Source organism: Silurus aristotelis (genome assembly GCF_946808225.1).
Source record: "Silurus aristotelis genome assembly, chromosome: 8".
Lineage (NCBI taxonomy): Eukaryota > Metazoa > Chordata > Actinopteri > Siluriformes > Siluridae > Silurus > Silurus aristotelis.
Window position 1 is genome coordinate 7695918 of NC_139581.1, and position 16731 is coordinate 7712648.

Sequence of the window (16731 nt, forward strand, 5' to 3'; positions counted from 1 at the left end):
TATTAAATAAGGCACAATAAATCACCTCTGATACATAAGAGTATAAAAGTATGTTTCATTATTATAACACCAAATTTTGTTAATATAGTCATTCATTCTATTTAGGTTTTAACCAATTATAGTTATATATTTATATATATTATGTAATGCTTTTAAAACAAGTAAGTTCCTACCACTTACATTTCACAGCAGCTATACATTGTATTTTTTTAACGTCCTCTAAAATAGAAGTAGTATATAACACATTATATAGATGGAAAAATAAAAGTGTTTATGTGCTATTTGCCCCTTCCTCTTTTTTTTGTGGTGCATGATGCGACAGGTTAGTTCATAAACTGTCTGTTTATTGTTTCCGTGCATCGCATCCCCCATTTAATCCCAATTTACCCTTATAATTCCCTTCTGTCCTCTGGGAAGATGTCCACACTTTGGAGTGTGCTTGTGGACATTGTGTTCATTAGCCACAAGTGTGATAGTAAAGTCAGGTACTGATGTAGCTGAGGTGAGAAGGCCTAAATCCAAAACCGAGATAAACGGACGCCAGCCTAAAAATCTTTTTTTATTTTTATTGCATCATCATCCCACACACTTTAAACACACAGAAAACATTTGCAAGAATATAGTAATTATATTTGTATTAATAAATAACAACATAAAACTCCATAAAAACAATACCCTCTAAGTTTTTCGCTCTATTGTGCTATCCGTGAGAGACCGGGAAAATCAGCCAAACAAATTAATTATGTGGCAAATGCAATTCGGCGTTAAACCTGGGGCGTGAGATTTGAACCTCGGTAAAGCGGGGGGATTACTGTATATATAAGTCTGGGACACCTGACCCTTATAACATATATAAATATATATCCTGAATTCTGTGGATTTTGTGATAGTTAAAGGCTTTAGAATATTTTTTTCAGTAAAGTTGTATATATGACCTGAGTCAAGTAGATTGAGCTTTAGTTTTGAAACAGGTGGCATGTTTAAATGTTCATGGCTGGTTGTAAGCACAGGTCCTGGAGACGTGCAATGACGAAGAACATTTCTGCTATTTAACATCATCACTTACACAATAAACACAGGGCACAGAGACCTGAGATGAATATTCTGATTTATAGCAGACTGAAAGAAGCAAGTACCAGCCAACAGTTTACATTACCACACACACAACACACACACACACACACACACACACGCACACACACGATGAAGCCTCTCTTTTAGTGCAGTCTCTGGTGATAGTAGCCAGAGAGGGATCAGTGCTAACATCTGTCCATCCGTTTTGCTCTGAGCAAAGTCTTCAGATGGACTCCGGACTCTAAAAACAGCACAGAAACTGGGGAGGAAGAAAACTAAGCTGTTTAATATGGCATGCTCTCGTCCACTGCTGCACTTAGCCTCAGCCCATGTGTGACTAAAAAAGCAAAGTCACAACTCAAAGTAGCTGGTAAATGCACCCTGCAATCCCCACAGCACGCCTGCCCTATTTACGACATGAAACAACCCCCTACCGCATGCAAACACACACACACACACACACACAAACACACAAGCATGAGCTACCCTGCTGCCATCCAGGCCTGTGAAATGATCTCCCTTTCTGAAAAATCCGGATTAAAGTCTGACAGGCCAAGTGTGTTTGACCTTGTTACTAGGGGAGGGGAAAGACACACACACACACACACACACACACACACACACACACACACACACACACACACATACATACATACATGAGTCTCATACAATGTCTACGTTCTGTCCTTTTGAAATGTCCTCTTTTGACAGCCTTAGAATGTTCTACATTGGTAGCACTGGTGGTAGAAAAGTTTTAGCACTCAGGGAAGAAGTGATATTTAAAAAAAGGAAGATAAAAATATGAATAAAATTGAGCTAACTGCTAAATATTTGGTCTGGGTAACTACAAAGCAATTATATGGTTAAGCTAACTGCTAAGCAAAAGGTGCTAAGATATGGTTACCTCTTACAATCGTTTTTATAGATACCATATATCAGCTAATATCAGCATATATCAGCTAAATTATATATCTATATAAAAGTAAGACTGTTGTTTGCTAACTTTTAGGTAGAATAAAGGTTTTTTAAGGTCCCCTGGTGGTCTAGTGGTTAAGATGCAGCGCTCCCACCGCTGCGACCCGGGTTCGATTCCCGGTCAGGGAACCATCCCCAGCCACTCTTAGTGCCGGTCCCAAGCCCGGATAAATTGGGGAGGGTTGCGTTAGGAAGGGCATCCAGCGTAAAACATGTGCCAAATCAAACGTGCGGAGGATCCGCTGTGGCGACCCCTAACGGGAGAAGCCGAAAAGAAACTTATAAAGGTTTGACACTGTTTTAGCTGCCTACTAAATAGCTGGGTAACTACTGGTTTAGCTAATTGCTAAGTAAAAAGGTAGACTTTGTTGTAACTAGCCGCTATATTTTAAAAAAGGCTATGAATGTGTTTTAGGAAGCTGTTAAGGCCATTCCAATAGTGTTTGTAACTAATAGTAATACCCGGTAGTATTTGTATGAATATATTATTCACACACACAGAAAAGCTAAGGCGCGTGATTTCTCCTCGTATGTGTGTGTGATCTTCAAATATTTCTTGAGATTGTTAGCCTTAAAAATGTCGCACGGTACCTCTCTAACCTGGTCCCTTCTATCGCTCTTTCATCGCGCTATTCACCGTCAGGAGCGCTCTCGTGTAATTAAGCTGCTAAACCAGCGTCTAAGAATTGGGTAATTCAGCAAAGAGGAATTATTCCAATTTGAAATGAGTCATTAACCAGCAGTGATGTGTTGTCGGGCTCTTTCCAGAAAACAGATTTGGATTGCGGTGAATCACTCCTATGGTGCGAGCTTATTCGTGTTGTGATGTATGCGCATATTACAGGATTTACATTTTTGGACTGCTGTCACGGCGGATCAGTTGACATGCCTGTGTTTTGAGTTTATATTTCGAGCTTGGCACGCGCAACATCCCGGTTCAGATGAGACGCGGCGAGCACGTTGGAGAGCTCAGCGTGAGAGATAATATGTGTGCGTACTTATTAATGGGATCTGGTGATTACTCGGAAGGAAGCAAGTCGATGTAAGAATTCAGCTCAAAGCCTGGGCCGCTGTGATGAATTATCGCAAGCTGTAAATGTTTAGATGGAGCAGCGTACTTTAAATTGCAATCGATGCTTATACAGCGCTGGGGTTCAACGAACAGAATTCCAAAAGCACAGTACAATTAGAGAGTCCACGAAAAGACTCAATACCCTGAAGACAAAAAAAAAAAAGTTTAGAGAACGGCTAGGTGGGAGAGGAGGGGAAACAATGTGTTTTTTTCCCATTCATTTTTGAAAGAACCCTTCAAAAATGCATGAGCATGGCTGGTTTCATTTTGCATGGAAGCACCAACTGGTAATCTTCAAATATTCAGTTTAGCACACACACATATACACACACACACCTTTACTTACCCTCAGATGGCTTACTTTCTTTCACTCTCTCAATCTTTTTCTCTCTCTCACTTTCTCTCACTCACATGATCTCAGAAGCTCAAGAAGGCCTCCTGAAAAAAGTGCACCAGATCGAACCAGAGAGAGAGAGAGAGAGAGAGAGAGAGAGAGAGATGTGCCATCGCCTGTGTCAGGAAGAGATACAAAGAAAGCAAAAGAGATGGACAATGTGTGACTGAGAGAACAGAATGACAAAGAGAAAGAAAGACAGAGATGGAGGTATAGTGGTATGTGTGCAATGGTGGCAGTGGTAGAAGTGAGGGGGGGTTCTCTACAGCGTCCTTCGATGGAGTAGATAATTGAGTGCGGCCCAAACACTGTCAGCTAGGCTCGGAAGCCCCTATTCACCGGCGAGAAAAAGAAGCCACAGGAATGATTGAGTGAAAGAGAGCGAGTGAAGAAGAAGAAGAAGAAAAAAAAAACGAGATAGAGAGAGAATGGGGAGAAAATCCCGTTCTCCCTAGAGGGGCGGGGAAGCCGCTATTGAAAAGCTATTAAACTTGCATTTAGCAGGATTGATTGGAAATGAAGAGGCCTATTAAAAGCAAGGGACAGGAGGACAATGGCTCGGCTCTGGACGCCGTATGTTGCCCTGATTTCACCCCCTTTTTGCTCCCCTCATCCCCTCTGTTTAAACACCCTAGCCCTAGAGCTAGGGGTTTGAGTGGGCTTAGGGGAGAGAGTGAATGGGCTTGGTTTTATACTCCAGTCTACTATTTAACAACAGTAAAAAAGCAAGGGAGGGAGGGAGAGGAATAACAAAACAGGGGAAGGCTGTTTCTTTTAGGAGTACCAATACAACCCCCCCCCCCCCCCCTTCCCCATCCCACAAACTCCACCACCTCTTTTAAACTTCTAAAGCCTAAACTCTCCATGTCTCTGAATTGATTTGTTAGTTCCCATCACTCTGGCTCCGGTAAGGGTTTTTTGGCGCTCCAGCGATGAGAAAATCACAGCAAGGGGAAACAGCCATATTGACACTGTGTGGGTTAGCGGTTTGTCAAGGTTAAAAAATGAGGAAGCTAATAAAAGAGGCATACCATTAGAAAAAGCAATGACTAGCATTTTGCATGGACTTGTTGTGGTAGGTGGAAAGACTTGTTTTAGCTGAACAAACTTCAGAAAATGTGATAAAAGCTGGTCAAGTTTGTCATGAAATTTCAGTCAATTAAATTTAGTATAAACTTTATTACAACAGATCCGGTTACCGAAAATCCCTTGCCTACAATTGACAGAAAAACCTTTTAGTCTTTCAAAAAAAGGAGAAAGAAATCGTTATTTTATATGATCTGTAGTGGCACTTCATGTTACCACTTTTAACTAGCGCAACTTCTCTGTCCTTTTCCTCTTTAATTATTTTGTTTCCATTGTTGTACTTTTCAACCGATTCATCATGCAGTCACTTCGCTAGTCAGAGATTGAAATTGTAGTAATAGTTTGGCGAAAAATCTCCTCTTTCTGACCTAAAGTGTCTCTTTTAGCTAGGTTCGGGTCTGATGATGGTTTAGCCTTGAGCTAAACCATATAAAATAAATAATGTGATCGGATAAATTGCATCGAGGGATTTACTACAAAAGCTGAGATGGTTTGTGTTTGGAGTACAGTCAGATCCTTTATTTATTTATTTGACCGATTTATCATCATTTTTAAAAGCATTTAATTGGGTTTGCTGAACTACTTTTCTAAGTCCAAATTAGCTAATGACAATATGTTGGGTTTACCTTTGGGCATGAAGGATTCTTCAGATGGTTAATGGGTCTAAGCTTTCCAAAATGTCTACTTGGGAACATTTCAGAAAGGGAAACCCTCTGCTACAGGATTCAATAGAGTGTTTTTTTCCCCTCAGAGGAAAGAAACCCTTTTAGCATCCTAGTTTAAAGCAGTACCGCTTCAGTGCAAATAAGAATTAGTTTAGAAAATGTATTATAATGTGATTTCGGGTGGATTGGGAAAATCTATAATTTGAGAGTAGACTATACAAAAGGCTGATGGAAACTGAGCGAATCACAGGCAGCACTGAAAGCAGGTGCAACTCCCTCCCATTCTCTTGCCATACTCTCTCTCTCTCTCTCTCTCTCCAATTTTTTTGTACACAACTGATAGCCCTCATGGGATACCAAACACTGCTTTGATTGTTTAACATCCGTTTGCACAAAAGGTGCACCGCCCCCACCTACAAACGAAGCTCCGGACAGGGTGACAGATTCCACTGCTCAGCAGGGCATCACTCTCGCCATCAGTCCGCCATATGGGCAGAGGAAAGAGTTAAATAAGTCATGAACAGCTGACACCCAGCCTCCACAGTCCTCAGCACGGGAAACCGAAATGTGTCTCAGCCTGAGCCAGGAAAGAATGATGCAACGTTGGCTGTGCTAGCATCAACCACATAGCCCCCTGTAGATCGTGTTTTTTTCGCAATGATATACGGCAGGCTTTTGTGGCTTCACTTATGTCCTCCAGGCAGTCGTTTCCACAAGGCAAACTGATGCTCGCTGGGTGTAAAAAGGCAACTTCCGCCTGTAGTGCGGACCTTGAGTAATGGTAATCTTTCGGCTGATGCGCTTCACTGATGCTAATACTAGCACAGTACTGGCGACAGAGGACTGAGAATACAGATGGGCCGGTGTGGGTTTTTTGCTGATTCTGCTCTAACATGGTAACGTGCTCTGTGCCTGCTTGTCCCTCTCCTCCTGTAAAATCACTGACCTCAAAGTGCCGGTGCAAGTAGCATGACAGATAGTCCATCATGCTGAAGCTGGAGTATCGGCATAGCTTTCCCATGATGCACCCATCGCCAAGCAAGCTCATCTGAAAGACAAAATCAGTGAAGCAGGCAGGACAAGAGAAAGGGCTAAAAAAAAAAACAGGGCTTTATGAAGCTACTGAACCTTTTGTGCAAGAGTGGATTAAAACAAAAATTGAAATTTAAATGAGTTTAAACAGGACATATACTAGAGGCGACACTGTACATTAAAATTAGACTTTTTTCGCCTTAATTGGGTGCCTTATGTCATCTCTAACTTTTTCAGTTAATAAGGGCAGTAAGGGTGGTTCAATGGTGGTCAATGGTTCAATGGTAATAAGGGTGGTTCAATAGTTAAAGCTCTGGGTTACTGTTCGGAAGGTCAGAGGTTCAAGCACCAGTATTGCCAAGTGGCCACTGTTGGGCCCTTAAACAAGGCCCCTTAACCCTCTCTGCTCCAGGGGTGCTGTATCATGGCTGAATCTGCACTCTGACCCCAGCTTCTTAACATGATTGTAATGTAATGTAATATCTATCTATCTAATAATTGTACCTGTTTCTCCAACAGTGACTGAAGCAGCCTACTTTTCCCAGCAGCCCCAGGATCAGGTAGTGGTGGCTGGTCAATCGGTGACACTTCCGTGCGTCATCGTGGGATATCGAGGCATGGTGCAGTGGACCAAGGATGGCCTGGCGCTCGGTGGAGAACGAGATTTACCCGGTAAGAGCTTTATAACAGCCATTACTAAAAGGGATATTGAGTATAAATTGGGTCGGCGGTGTTCCATAATAAGTCATTCTGAAATGCTGTGCTACAGTGTAATTGAATTCTCAATTCTGATTAGTCCGAAGCTGTCTTCTATAACAGCACGGCTCTGACACTAGCACCGTCTTTGAATCAAATCATAAGTTCATATTAATATGTTATTATTCCCTGAGTAACAGTTTTCACACTTGTGGGCTGGATGCTCCATATAATCAGAGCCATGTAATCGCAAAGGGGGAAAAAAAAGGTTTCTCTAAGGAGAGATTTATTTTATAATATTTTCAAAGGAGTCTCCAGTATCTCTGGTGCTTTGTAACTAACTTCACCACCATGGGAAAGACTTTTGTGATTTCTGTTATTTATTTATTGATTTAACATGACAAGCAGCATTTTTTATTATTATTAAAAAAATGTTGGTGCCTGGTGAGACTAATATAAGTGATAAAAGACTAATATATGTGATAAAAAAAATATAAGTTGCCTTACCGACATTCCTGAACATTATGTGTAACCATAAATGGATAAAAAGTATAGCATCATTAATCAATAGATGTATTTGAACGTGCTTTGATACTTCAGGGTGTGAATTTATGAAAATGATCAGTGTTGTGCTTTATGTCACACTTCATCACACCATCCGTCTGTTGCTTATTTTCTTATAAAAGTGGGCCGATACACTATATATGAACTAAAGTACGTAAACATCTGAACATACGATTTGCAAGTCAGGGACTTGGGTGCAGTCAGCATTCCAGATCATCCTGAGGGAGTTTTATAGGGTTGAGGTCAGAGCTCTACAGCAGACCGATCAAGATCTTCCACTCCAACCCATGTAGATTATATCTTCATGGTGCTGTCTTTGTGCACAGGAGCATTATCATTCTGGAACAGGTTTGGGTCATGTGAAGGGACAATTTACTGCTACTGTATCCAAAGACATTCTATACAATTGCCAAGGATGTCAAACACCAGGTTTGGTGAGCATATTTCTCCAGGTTTGGAGTCATTGCATTGGCTCCCTGTCAGATAGAACCTAGAAGACACAACATGGTATAGCACCTCATTACTTGTCTCAACTTTTACCTGTTTACACTCCAAGGTGTCATCTCGCTCCTGTGTTTCTGGTCTTTTAGTTGTTCCGCCTACCTGTTTATGTTCTATTGATGATCCGGCTTTTTCCTCCCATGCACCAAAACTGTGGAATTTTCTCCCTGTTGAGATTAGACAGGCTGAATATTTAAGTGTTTTAAAAAAAATACTCTTAAAACTTACTTTATCTGTATAGATTTCAGATGATATATATTTGTATTTTATTTTTAAATCCTACTTTTATGCTTGGAACGTGCTTTGAGATGTTACATTAAAAGGCACTATATAAAATAAAGATTATTATTATTATTTACACCGAGCGGATCATGCCACTGGCTCCTTTATTGAGCGGAAGAGCAGAAAAGGCAAACAAACTGCACACAGCACAAACAAGCGTTTAATTTGTCTAATCATCTCAGCTGTCTGGTCTCAGCGAGGTGTAGAATCAATTGCTAAGCGCTGACATTTAAAGGAGTGACTGTGTGTGGAGATGATAGTGTCTCTGTGGAGATGAAACCCAGGCCCTGCACTGGTTTCCTCGGTGTGTGCATTTGTGTTTCGTGACCGTCCCTTATCTCTGACATTGTTGTTTGTGTGTGTTGTTTTTTTGTGCCAGGTTGGACACGTTACTCCCTGATGGGAGATCCACTATCAGGGGAGCACAGCTTGGTGATCGATTCGGCAGAGCTCGCCGACGATGCTGTGTACGAATGCCAGGCCACGCAAGCAGCACTGCGTTCGCACCGAGCCAAACTTACTGTCCTGGGTAAGAACCGTGTGTGTGTGTTTGTGTGTGTGTATGTGTGTGTGTGTGTGAGAGAAAGAAAAAAAGAGAGAGAGAGAGAGAGAGCGAGAGAGAGAGAGAGAGAGAGAGAGAGAGAGAGAGAGAGAGAGAGAGAGATACTCTGCAGTATACCTCTCCTGCAACTGATTATTAACTCTAGGAGGAATTACAGCTCCCCTCATACTAGCCAATTTCATTAGCAGCGTTTTTAAATACTGCCTGAAATATGTAACGCTGCAACTTTGCGTTTCTCCTGAATAAACACTTCCTCGCTTCAGGCCTATAAGTCATGGCTTCATAATTTATTTGCAATTTTTAAATCGTGACCTGGCAGTATTTATTTATTTTTTCAAAACCAAGCAAAACTGAGTGGATGTTGCTTTAGAAGAAAAATAATCTCTCTCTCTCTCTCTCTCTCTCTCTCTCTCTCTCTCTCTCTCTCTCTCTCTCTCCATCTCTTTTCTTCAATCTCTCTCATACACACAAACACACACTCTCTCCATCTTTCTCTCCGTCTGCTACCAGTAATCAGCACTGTGAAAGGCTAAGATAATGTGATTGTTGCAGTCACCGATGATTCGCGTGCACAGTTAAAAGTCCTGCAGTGTGCACAGTTAGCACTTTTCACTGCGACTCTGAAAATTTGTCACCTGCAGGGCGCCTTTTTTTACGCTAACGCGATGTGAGTGATCTACATATTCACCAGAGATCATTTAGTGCTAGGGTGGGCGAGCGGTTGCGTGTGGAGGGGTCTCACTTGGGATTTCAACACTGCAACAGCGCTGACACCTGGTGGGTGACAACGGAACATCAACACGGCCACCTCGAGGAAATTCCCCCCACACCCCCCTTTTTCCTAAACCATCTGTACACTGTAATAGTCGAACAGCAATTTGACTAGCTAGAGAAATCAAACTTGTGATGCGACGTACATGGAGGTACTGCGGAGAAAACAGGCTTGATACGACGCAGGCCTAATTGGACAAGTTTATTTTACCGTACGCTTCGATTTGCCACACTTGGTAGAAGTTCAGACTGCTGGCACTCATTTCTCATGCTGCTTATTGCCTGAAAAAAATTATAAAACGTAAAAAAAAATAAAATAAATGAAAACGAGGGGGCGGAACGCAGAGCTCCAGCACCTTCGCAACAACAGGCTTTGTGCGTTACGCGGTTTGGCAAGGTTCTCAGTCACAAGAGACGGAAACGAATACCAAGGAATGGCGCAAGCACATGCGCTTGCACGTGTGCGCTAATCAATGCACCCCGGATAAAACCAAAGCAATCCAGCTCAGTCAAAAGAGTCAGCGACGAGGGCGCAGTCAGGGGAATCCGCGTGGAAATTAAAATCACCTAGCACGCGGATCCCATTAGCACGCAGCCGCAAGCCGGGAAGAGACCTTTGACAGTTTGTGAATGTAGAGCCAGAAATAGGCTTTGCTGAAAGACTAGAATGAGGGACAATGTGTATTGCTTGATGGCATGCTCTGGTTGCTTTGCTACGGATGCCTTTTTTTGCATGGCAAGATAAACAAACTAATGACTGCAGGATGAGCTACACGAGAGGAGAGTCCGTAAACACAATCACAATAACAAAAGCAAGACTCCGTTAAAAGGGCACAAACACAGACTTATCCTTCCTCTTCACCGAACTCAATCTCGCGGCCCATTTACCGAGCCGGCCTGCTCTATATAGGTCAAATATCTGCCACCGGTGATGAATGTTTCGGCTGCGTTGCTGGGAAAAAGGCCTCAGTGCGTGAGACCTGATACAACACTATCAAAACACAAAGCAGTCTACATGCAGGGTTGGTGGACATTTTTATAGGAGCAGATAAAATCTCATGTTTGATACAAAGGCATCTGTTGCAAAGAGTCCGTATTGACTGTGCACATTTTAAAAAAGATTAAAGAGGTCTGCAATTGAAATAAATGGAAAACTGTACATTATTTTACAAACTTTTTGATTATATACTGTATACATTGACAAACAAGGTTGTTTTTTGGCCCTCTTGTTCAATTCAAATCGTTTTTATGATGTGTTTCTTCAGTGCCACCTTCAGACCCCGTCGTTGAGGGAGGGCCTGTGGTGCGTCTGAAAGCTCATGCTCCCCATAACCTGACATGCCGGTCATCTGGAGCCAAGCCTGCAGCTGAGATCACCTGGTACAGGGATGGAGAGGTCATGCACACTGCAATCTACTCAAAGGTAAGCGAAAAAAAACCCAAAAAAAAACATTCACTTCAACACTTTCTTTCTTCTTCCTCATCTCTTTGTCCGTTCCGCTTTTCTCACCCCCAGCCATAAAGTCCTAAGATCAACTTTTTCTTTTTTTTCCCTTCCTTTCCAGCTGCCCTAATGCATTTCTGTCACTGAGGTGTTAGTCTTTTTTTTTTTTTTTTTTTTTTTTTTGCTTCTAGGTGTCATTCGGCTGCATTCACTCAATCCTCGCTCCATCAGGACTCTCTCTTGTACCCTTCTCTCCCCCCAGTCGCATTTCTTCCCTTTTATTCTTTATAAATATCCTTCTGTCTCACACACACCCTCCGATGTTCTGGCACTCCAGCATAAATAGAGCATGTTGAAGCGCAGACAGGCATAATCGTCCGATACGGCAGAGAGCAGGAGAAAGTGCAGGGGGGGGGGGGGGGGGGAAGCAAAGAGAGAAAGAGAGAGCGCAAGAAAGAGGGAGAGAGAATTCGGCGTCGACAATGGCGTAACACAATGGAGAACTCAGTGGAGTGTGAACAGGCATGAAAGTGTCACATTTGTCATGCTCTCTGACCACGCTAAACGACACTAAACTGCACGCTTAAGAGGGCGGAAGCTGAAGGGAAGTGGAGGAGAAACAAAAGGAGAGATAAAGAAAAAGGATAGACACAAAAATACAGATGCAAGAGCAGAAGACATAGCAGGTGAAAGAAGGCAAAGATGCTTGTTTAAGACTGCTACAGCATGAGGGACAAAGAGGGACTGGTGGACAAAACGCAAAGAAGAGGCAAAAAAGCGAAGGAAGGATGAAAATAGTAAGCAGGATGTGAGGAAGGTAAAACACACAAGCGATTACTAAAAAAACAAAAAAGGGGTGGAGATGAAGGAAAAGGGTGTTGACAAGCAGCTCTGCGATTCAATCTACTGTAAAAATGCTCTAAGTGAGCCGGAGGTGTGTGTCTGCCAGAGAGTGGGCTCATGCATCGATTTGCTGCCCCTCAGCTTCCCATAATGCAAACCCCCCTCCTGCAAACCCCCTCCTTCTGATTTCCCAGAATGCACCGACTTAACACCGCACCCAGAAACCTCCCCCCTGCCAAAACTTGCGCTCCTCTCCCCACTTAGCCGAATCGATCGGGCAAAGCGCAATAAGCAGATTTAAGAGATGATGAGGAGCAGGAAGAGCTGATCTAGGGCTCACCGGGAAAAATGTGCATGCAGCAAAATGGCATCATTAAACACGAACGCTCACCTGCCATGCCGAGGGAAAGCCTGCTCTTATCCCTGCAAAACACTGCAGAGGATCATAGGGACGCCAGTAAAGCAGAGACGGACGAGACAATAAATGATCTTTCAATTTTAAAGAGTGATGTAAATTTTAGCTTAGTCATCTCTATAGTACAGAAAATACACCCGGCCTATGATTCAACATTATGTAATATTGAGGTGTTGGGGTTTGATTGAAAAGAGTGTTAGATTTACTCATACCTCAATCACACAACTGTTACACAGGCCATGCGCCACCTCCGGTAAAACAGACGTGCACTGAGTTGGCTGAGTCCTATACTAACCAATCATCTCATCGGTTTTCCTTTAGGCGCTGATGGAGGACGGGAAAAGAGAGACAGCGGTTAGTCTGTTACCCCTAGTGCCCGATGACCGCGATTCGGGCCGGACCTACACCTGCAGGGTCCTAAACCCAGCAGCCCCAGCTGGACGCCAGACTTCGATCACCATTAACGTTCAACGTAAGTGTTCTGTCCAATTTTAAAAACTGGGAACACTGCAGTAGAGACCGTGTGTAACGTGAAGTTATTATGTTGCAGATCCTCCGTCTGTCACGCTGTCCGTCCAGCCACAGACTGTAATGGAAGGTGCTAAAGTGTTGTTCATCTGCTCAGCCTCTGCCAGCCCAGAGATCACTGGCTACAGGTAATAACAATAAAGAATAGAACATGATGCATAATCCCAGATTAGTGTCATATTGGAGCAGGACTGGAATAAAATCATAGAGAGGATTTGGATTACTAATAATATGCCTTGTTTAACACTGAAGGTCACAATGATGTGGCTGACCCTCAGGGGACCTAGAATTCAGAAATAGTTTTTTAATTCTAAGATGCCATTTGTCTCTGCTCCACTAGGTGGTCTAAAGGTGGCGTCCCCATCCCAGAGGCCAAAGTGGACAGTCTGGAGGTGACTGTGGACTACTCCTATTTCACAGACCCTGTGTCGTGTGAGGTGTCCAACTCTGTAGGAAGCACCAACGTCAGCACCCTGGTGGATGTGCAGTGTAGGTGCTCACACAGCAAATGCCTCGTGTCATGTGAAAAATTGGTGCAAATGTCATTTTCAGAATCGAATATTCCTTTTATAAGGACATTTCCTGTCCCTGGCTGCTTGAAGTCGAGATCATCTCCAGTTATCCTCTTGATTGCTCTCGATTTGAAATTCAAATTTCATAGCTGTTGGCACAAGTGATGTATCATGGCTGTGCAATGAAGCTTGAATTGAACAGACTTTGGCTTTAATAATGGCCAGGCCTCACTAGCTGCACATAGGCATCCAGGCAGATTGCATGAAAAGCGGCGTTCTCAGGAGACGCTGTCATCAGGGATACATGCTTTGTGCTTTAAATGCGGGTATGTGTGTGTGTTTTTAATGGGGACTTTGTCTCTATGCAGTCGGTCCCAGGTTGTTAGCGGAGCCGAAGCCACAGACGGTGGACAACGGCATGGATGCGGCATTCACCTGCGCCTGGACTGGCAACCCTCCACTCACCCTGGCATGGACCAAGCAAGGATCCAGCGTGGTAATGCTGCCTTCTTGTATTGCTTATTTTATCCTAGTTTTGTCCTCATGGCATGAGAAAGGTTGGAGAAAGGTTTAGCGCTGAAACAACGTACATCTGTTTGATGCCTTATAACAGGGTCGTGCTGACAGTCTGTATCGATTCGTGATGCAAAGCCTAGGAAGAAAACACTAAGCTAATGACAGCTGATCCCCTACAGAATGGGGTGATGATTTTCATACGAGTGCGCGTGGCAAATCGCTGCTATCTTGGGCCTTATCCTCGCACGCGAGCGCGACGTCTTCAGAAGGCGAGAGAGCGCTGATCGTCAGCCAGCTCTGGTATTTTGAGCCTGCTGTAGAGCCTGTGCATCACACATCAGCCAAATATCTCCTGGGAACAACACTTATGCTGGCTAATAAGATTTTGCAAAGAGCTAGAGAAAGCAACCAAGGAAGAAAAACAAAAAAAAAAGGCGGCAGGGTGGGGGTAAGAAGGATACAGCCTAGCGCTGGGCTAATTTTGGTGCTACACCTCCTCCATCTGCCTGTCCCGTACAAGTGTAGGATCATCTCATCCTCGGGTGGGTTTGGTTCATCGCCACTAGATCCGGATTAATTGGCTAATTCGATGAGTGCCTTGTGAGTGAAAAATCAAGGGGAGTTCTAAACGGATTAATCAGAGTGCAGCGGGGTTGGGCAGGGATGAGATGGGGGGAGGGGGCTAACGACTGATGGGGTTTAATGAGGTACCATGGTGCGAGATGCTCACACACACCGGAGGCCAGAATGCCTGGTGAGAGAGGGTGCCCGCAAGCAGCCGAGCCCACTCTGGAAAAACGCAACTAGGTTTAATTAGAAGTGTGCTGGCTCTAAGGACTGAGGCCGGCATGCTTTAGACTGTAATTAAGACGGCGGCAGGCAAAATTACAGCTCCAGTCGCAGCTCTCCCATTGGTATTAGCAACTCCAGAGCGAGGAGACGATTATGGCAACGATTGCCTCGCAGGGCTATGCTGCTGACTGAAATAAACAGCAGGCTATTTGTTTTCGGAATTGGATCGTGCACATCCGACGGAAATAATGATGCTGGGATGAAAATGTTCGGGCAACAATTGTCCAAATGGAGGAATTTTTGCATGTAGATAATTAGAACAATATTAGACAATAGCCTCAAGAGGTATTTTAACATTCATAGCTGTAGATTTGGCCCATATTTAGAGAAGTAAAAATATTCCCGAGAGAGATGTGGCTGCATGGCCTTTGTGCCTGTCTGTTAACATGAAGTGGGTGGGTCTCTATGCCATCAGTCCCCATGTAGTAGGTGTGGAGTGCTCTATTTACAAGAACTGGTCTTGAAATTGTTTTTATACCACCTTGTACATTTGGGCTCTGTGCCCATCAGTCCACGTTAAGGAGGCATTCCTTCTGAGCCCGCCAGTCCAAGTGAAATAATTGTGGCCCATATGCCTTGGATGTGTCTTTCCCATCCATATAAAACAGCTCTACATTGCTTCATTGCTTAGTGATCATCTGATATGTGAATTGTTGACAGACACACACATGCAAAGAAATTGATTATTTAAAATATAAACTTAAATATAATTTACCCGCTTGTAGAGTGTAACCTCTGCTTACAGCAGTGCTAATGGCGGCTCTTTTTCAATTTCAGGTCCTCAGCAACAGCAACACTCTGCATCTAAAGGCCGTGACTCAAGAAGACTCCGGGACGTACACCTGCAAAGCCATCGTACCGAGGATCGGCGTGGCCGAAAGGGACGTCACGCTCACTGTGAATGGTAAATGCGCTCTCCTTCTTCCTCTGTCCATCAATCAGATCAAACCGCTCATTACTGCTATTTCGAGAGCGCAAAGGAATGCAGACGTCAGAAAGTCCTTTTTTCTCTGCTAGCTATTTCAGTCTGGTAAACTCGTTCAAACTCATTATTTAACATCTGCTTCAGACGCACATTGGCTTGTTCCAGCCCCCTTTCACAACCCACCCTCACACACACAGTAAACTGAAAACAAGTGGCTTATAGTTTCTATGTAAAGACACTGTCGAAGAAATCCTATTATATAACATAACAGGTTAGCTACAGTGAGGAAAATAAGTATTTGAACACCCTGCTATTTTGCAAGTTCTCCCACTTAGAAATCATGGAGGAGTCTGAAATTGTCACCGTAGGTGCATGTCCACTGTGAAAGACATAATCTAAAAAAAAAATCCAGAAATCACAATATATGATTTTTAAACTATTTATTTGTATGATACAGCTGCAAAAAAGTATTTAAACACCTGACTATCAGCTAGAATTCTGACCCTCAAAGACCTGTTAGTCTGCCTTTAAAATGTCCACCTCCACTACATTTATTATCCTAAATTAGATGCACCTGTTTGAGGTCGTTAGCTGCATAAAGACACCTGTCCACCCCATACAATCAGTAAGAATCCAACTACTAACATGGCCAAGACCAAAGAGCTGTCCAAAGACACTAGAGACAAAATTGTACACCTCCACAAGGCTGGAAAGGGCTACGGGGAAATTGCCAAGCAGCTTGGTGAAAAAAGGTCCACTGTTGGAGCAATCATTAGAAAATGGAAGAAGCTAAACATGACTGTTAATCTCCCTCGGACTGGGGCTTCATGCAAGATCTCACCTCGTGGGGTCTCAATGATCCTAAGGAAGGTGAGAAATCAGCCCAGAACTACACGGGAGGAGCTGGTCAATGATCTGAAAAGAGCTGGGACCACCGTTCTCAAGGTTACTGTTGGTAATACACTAAGACGTCATGGTTTGAAATCATGCATGGCACGGAAGGTTCCCCTGCTTAAACCAGC

General features: G+C 43.4%; 1 protein-coding gene across 1 annotated transcript in view; it reads left to right on the plus strand.

Moving 5' to 3' along the window:
* Positions 1-16731, plus strand: part of kirrel3l (kirre like nephrin family adhesion molecule 3, like) — a 50588-nt gene that overhangs the window by 21997 nt on the left and 11860 nt on the right. Inside the window, exons 2-9 of the mRNA XM_083547627.1 lie at positions 6818-6970; positions 8721-8870; positions 10940-11097; positions 12698-12848; positions 12927-13032; positions 13245-13393; positions 13785-13912; positions 15562-15688. Of these exons, the coding sequence (XP_083403753.1) occupies positions 6818-6970; positions 8721-8870; positions 10940-11097; positions 12698-12848; positions 12927-13032; positions 13245-13393; positions 13785-13912; positions 15562-15688 (1122 nt within the window). The remainder of the gene's footprint in view (positions 1-6817; positions 6971-8720; positions 8871-10939; positions 11098-12697; positions 12849-12926; positions 13033-13244; positions 13394-13784; positions 13913-15561; positions 15689-16731) is intronic.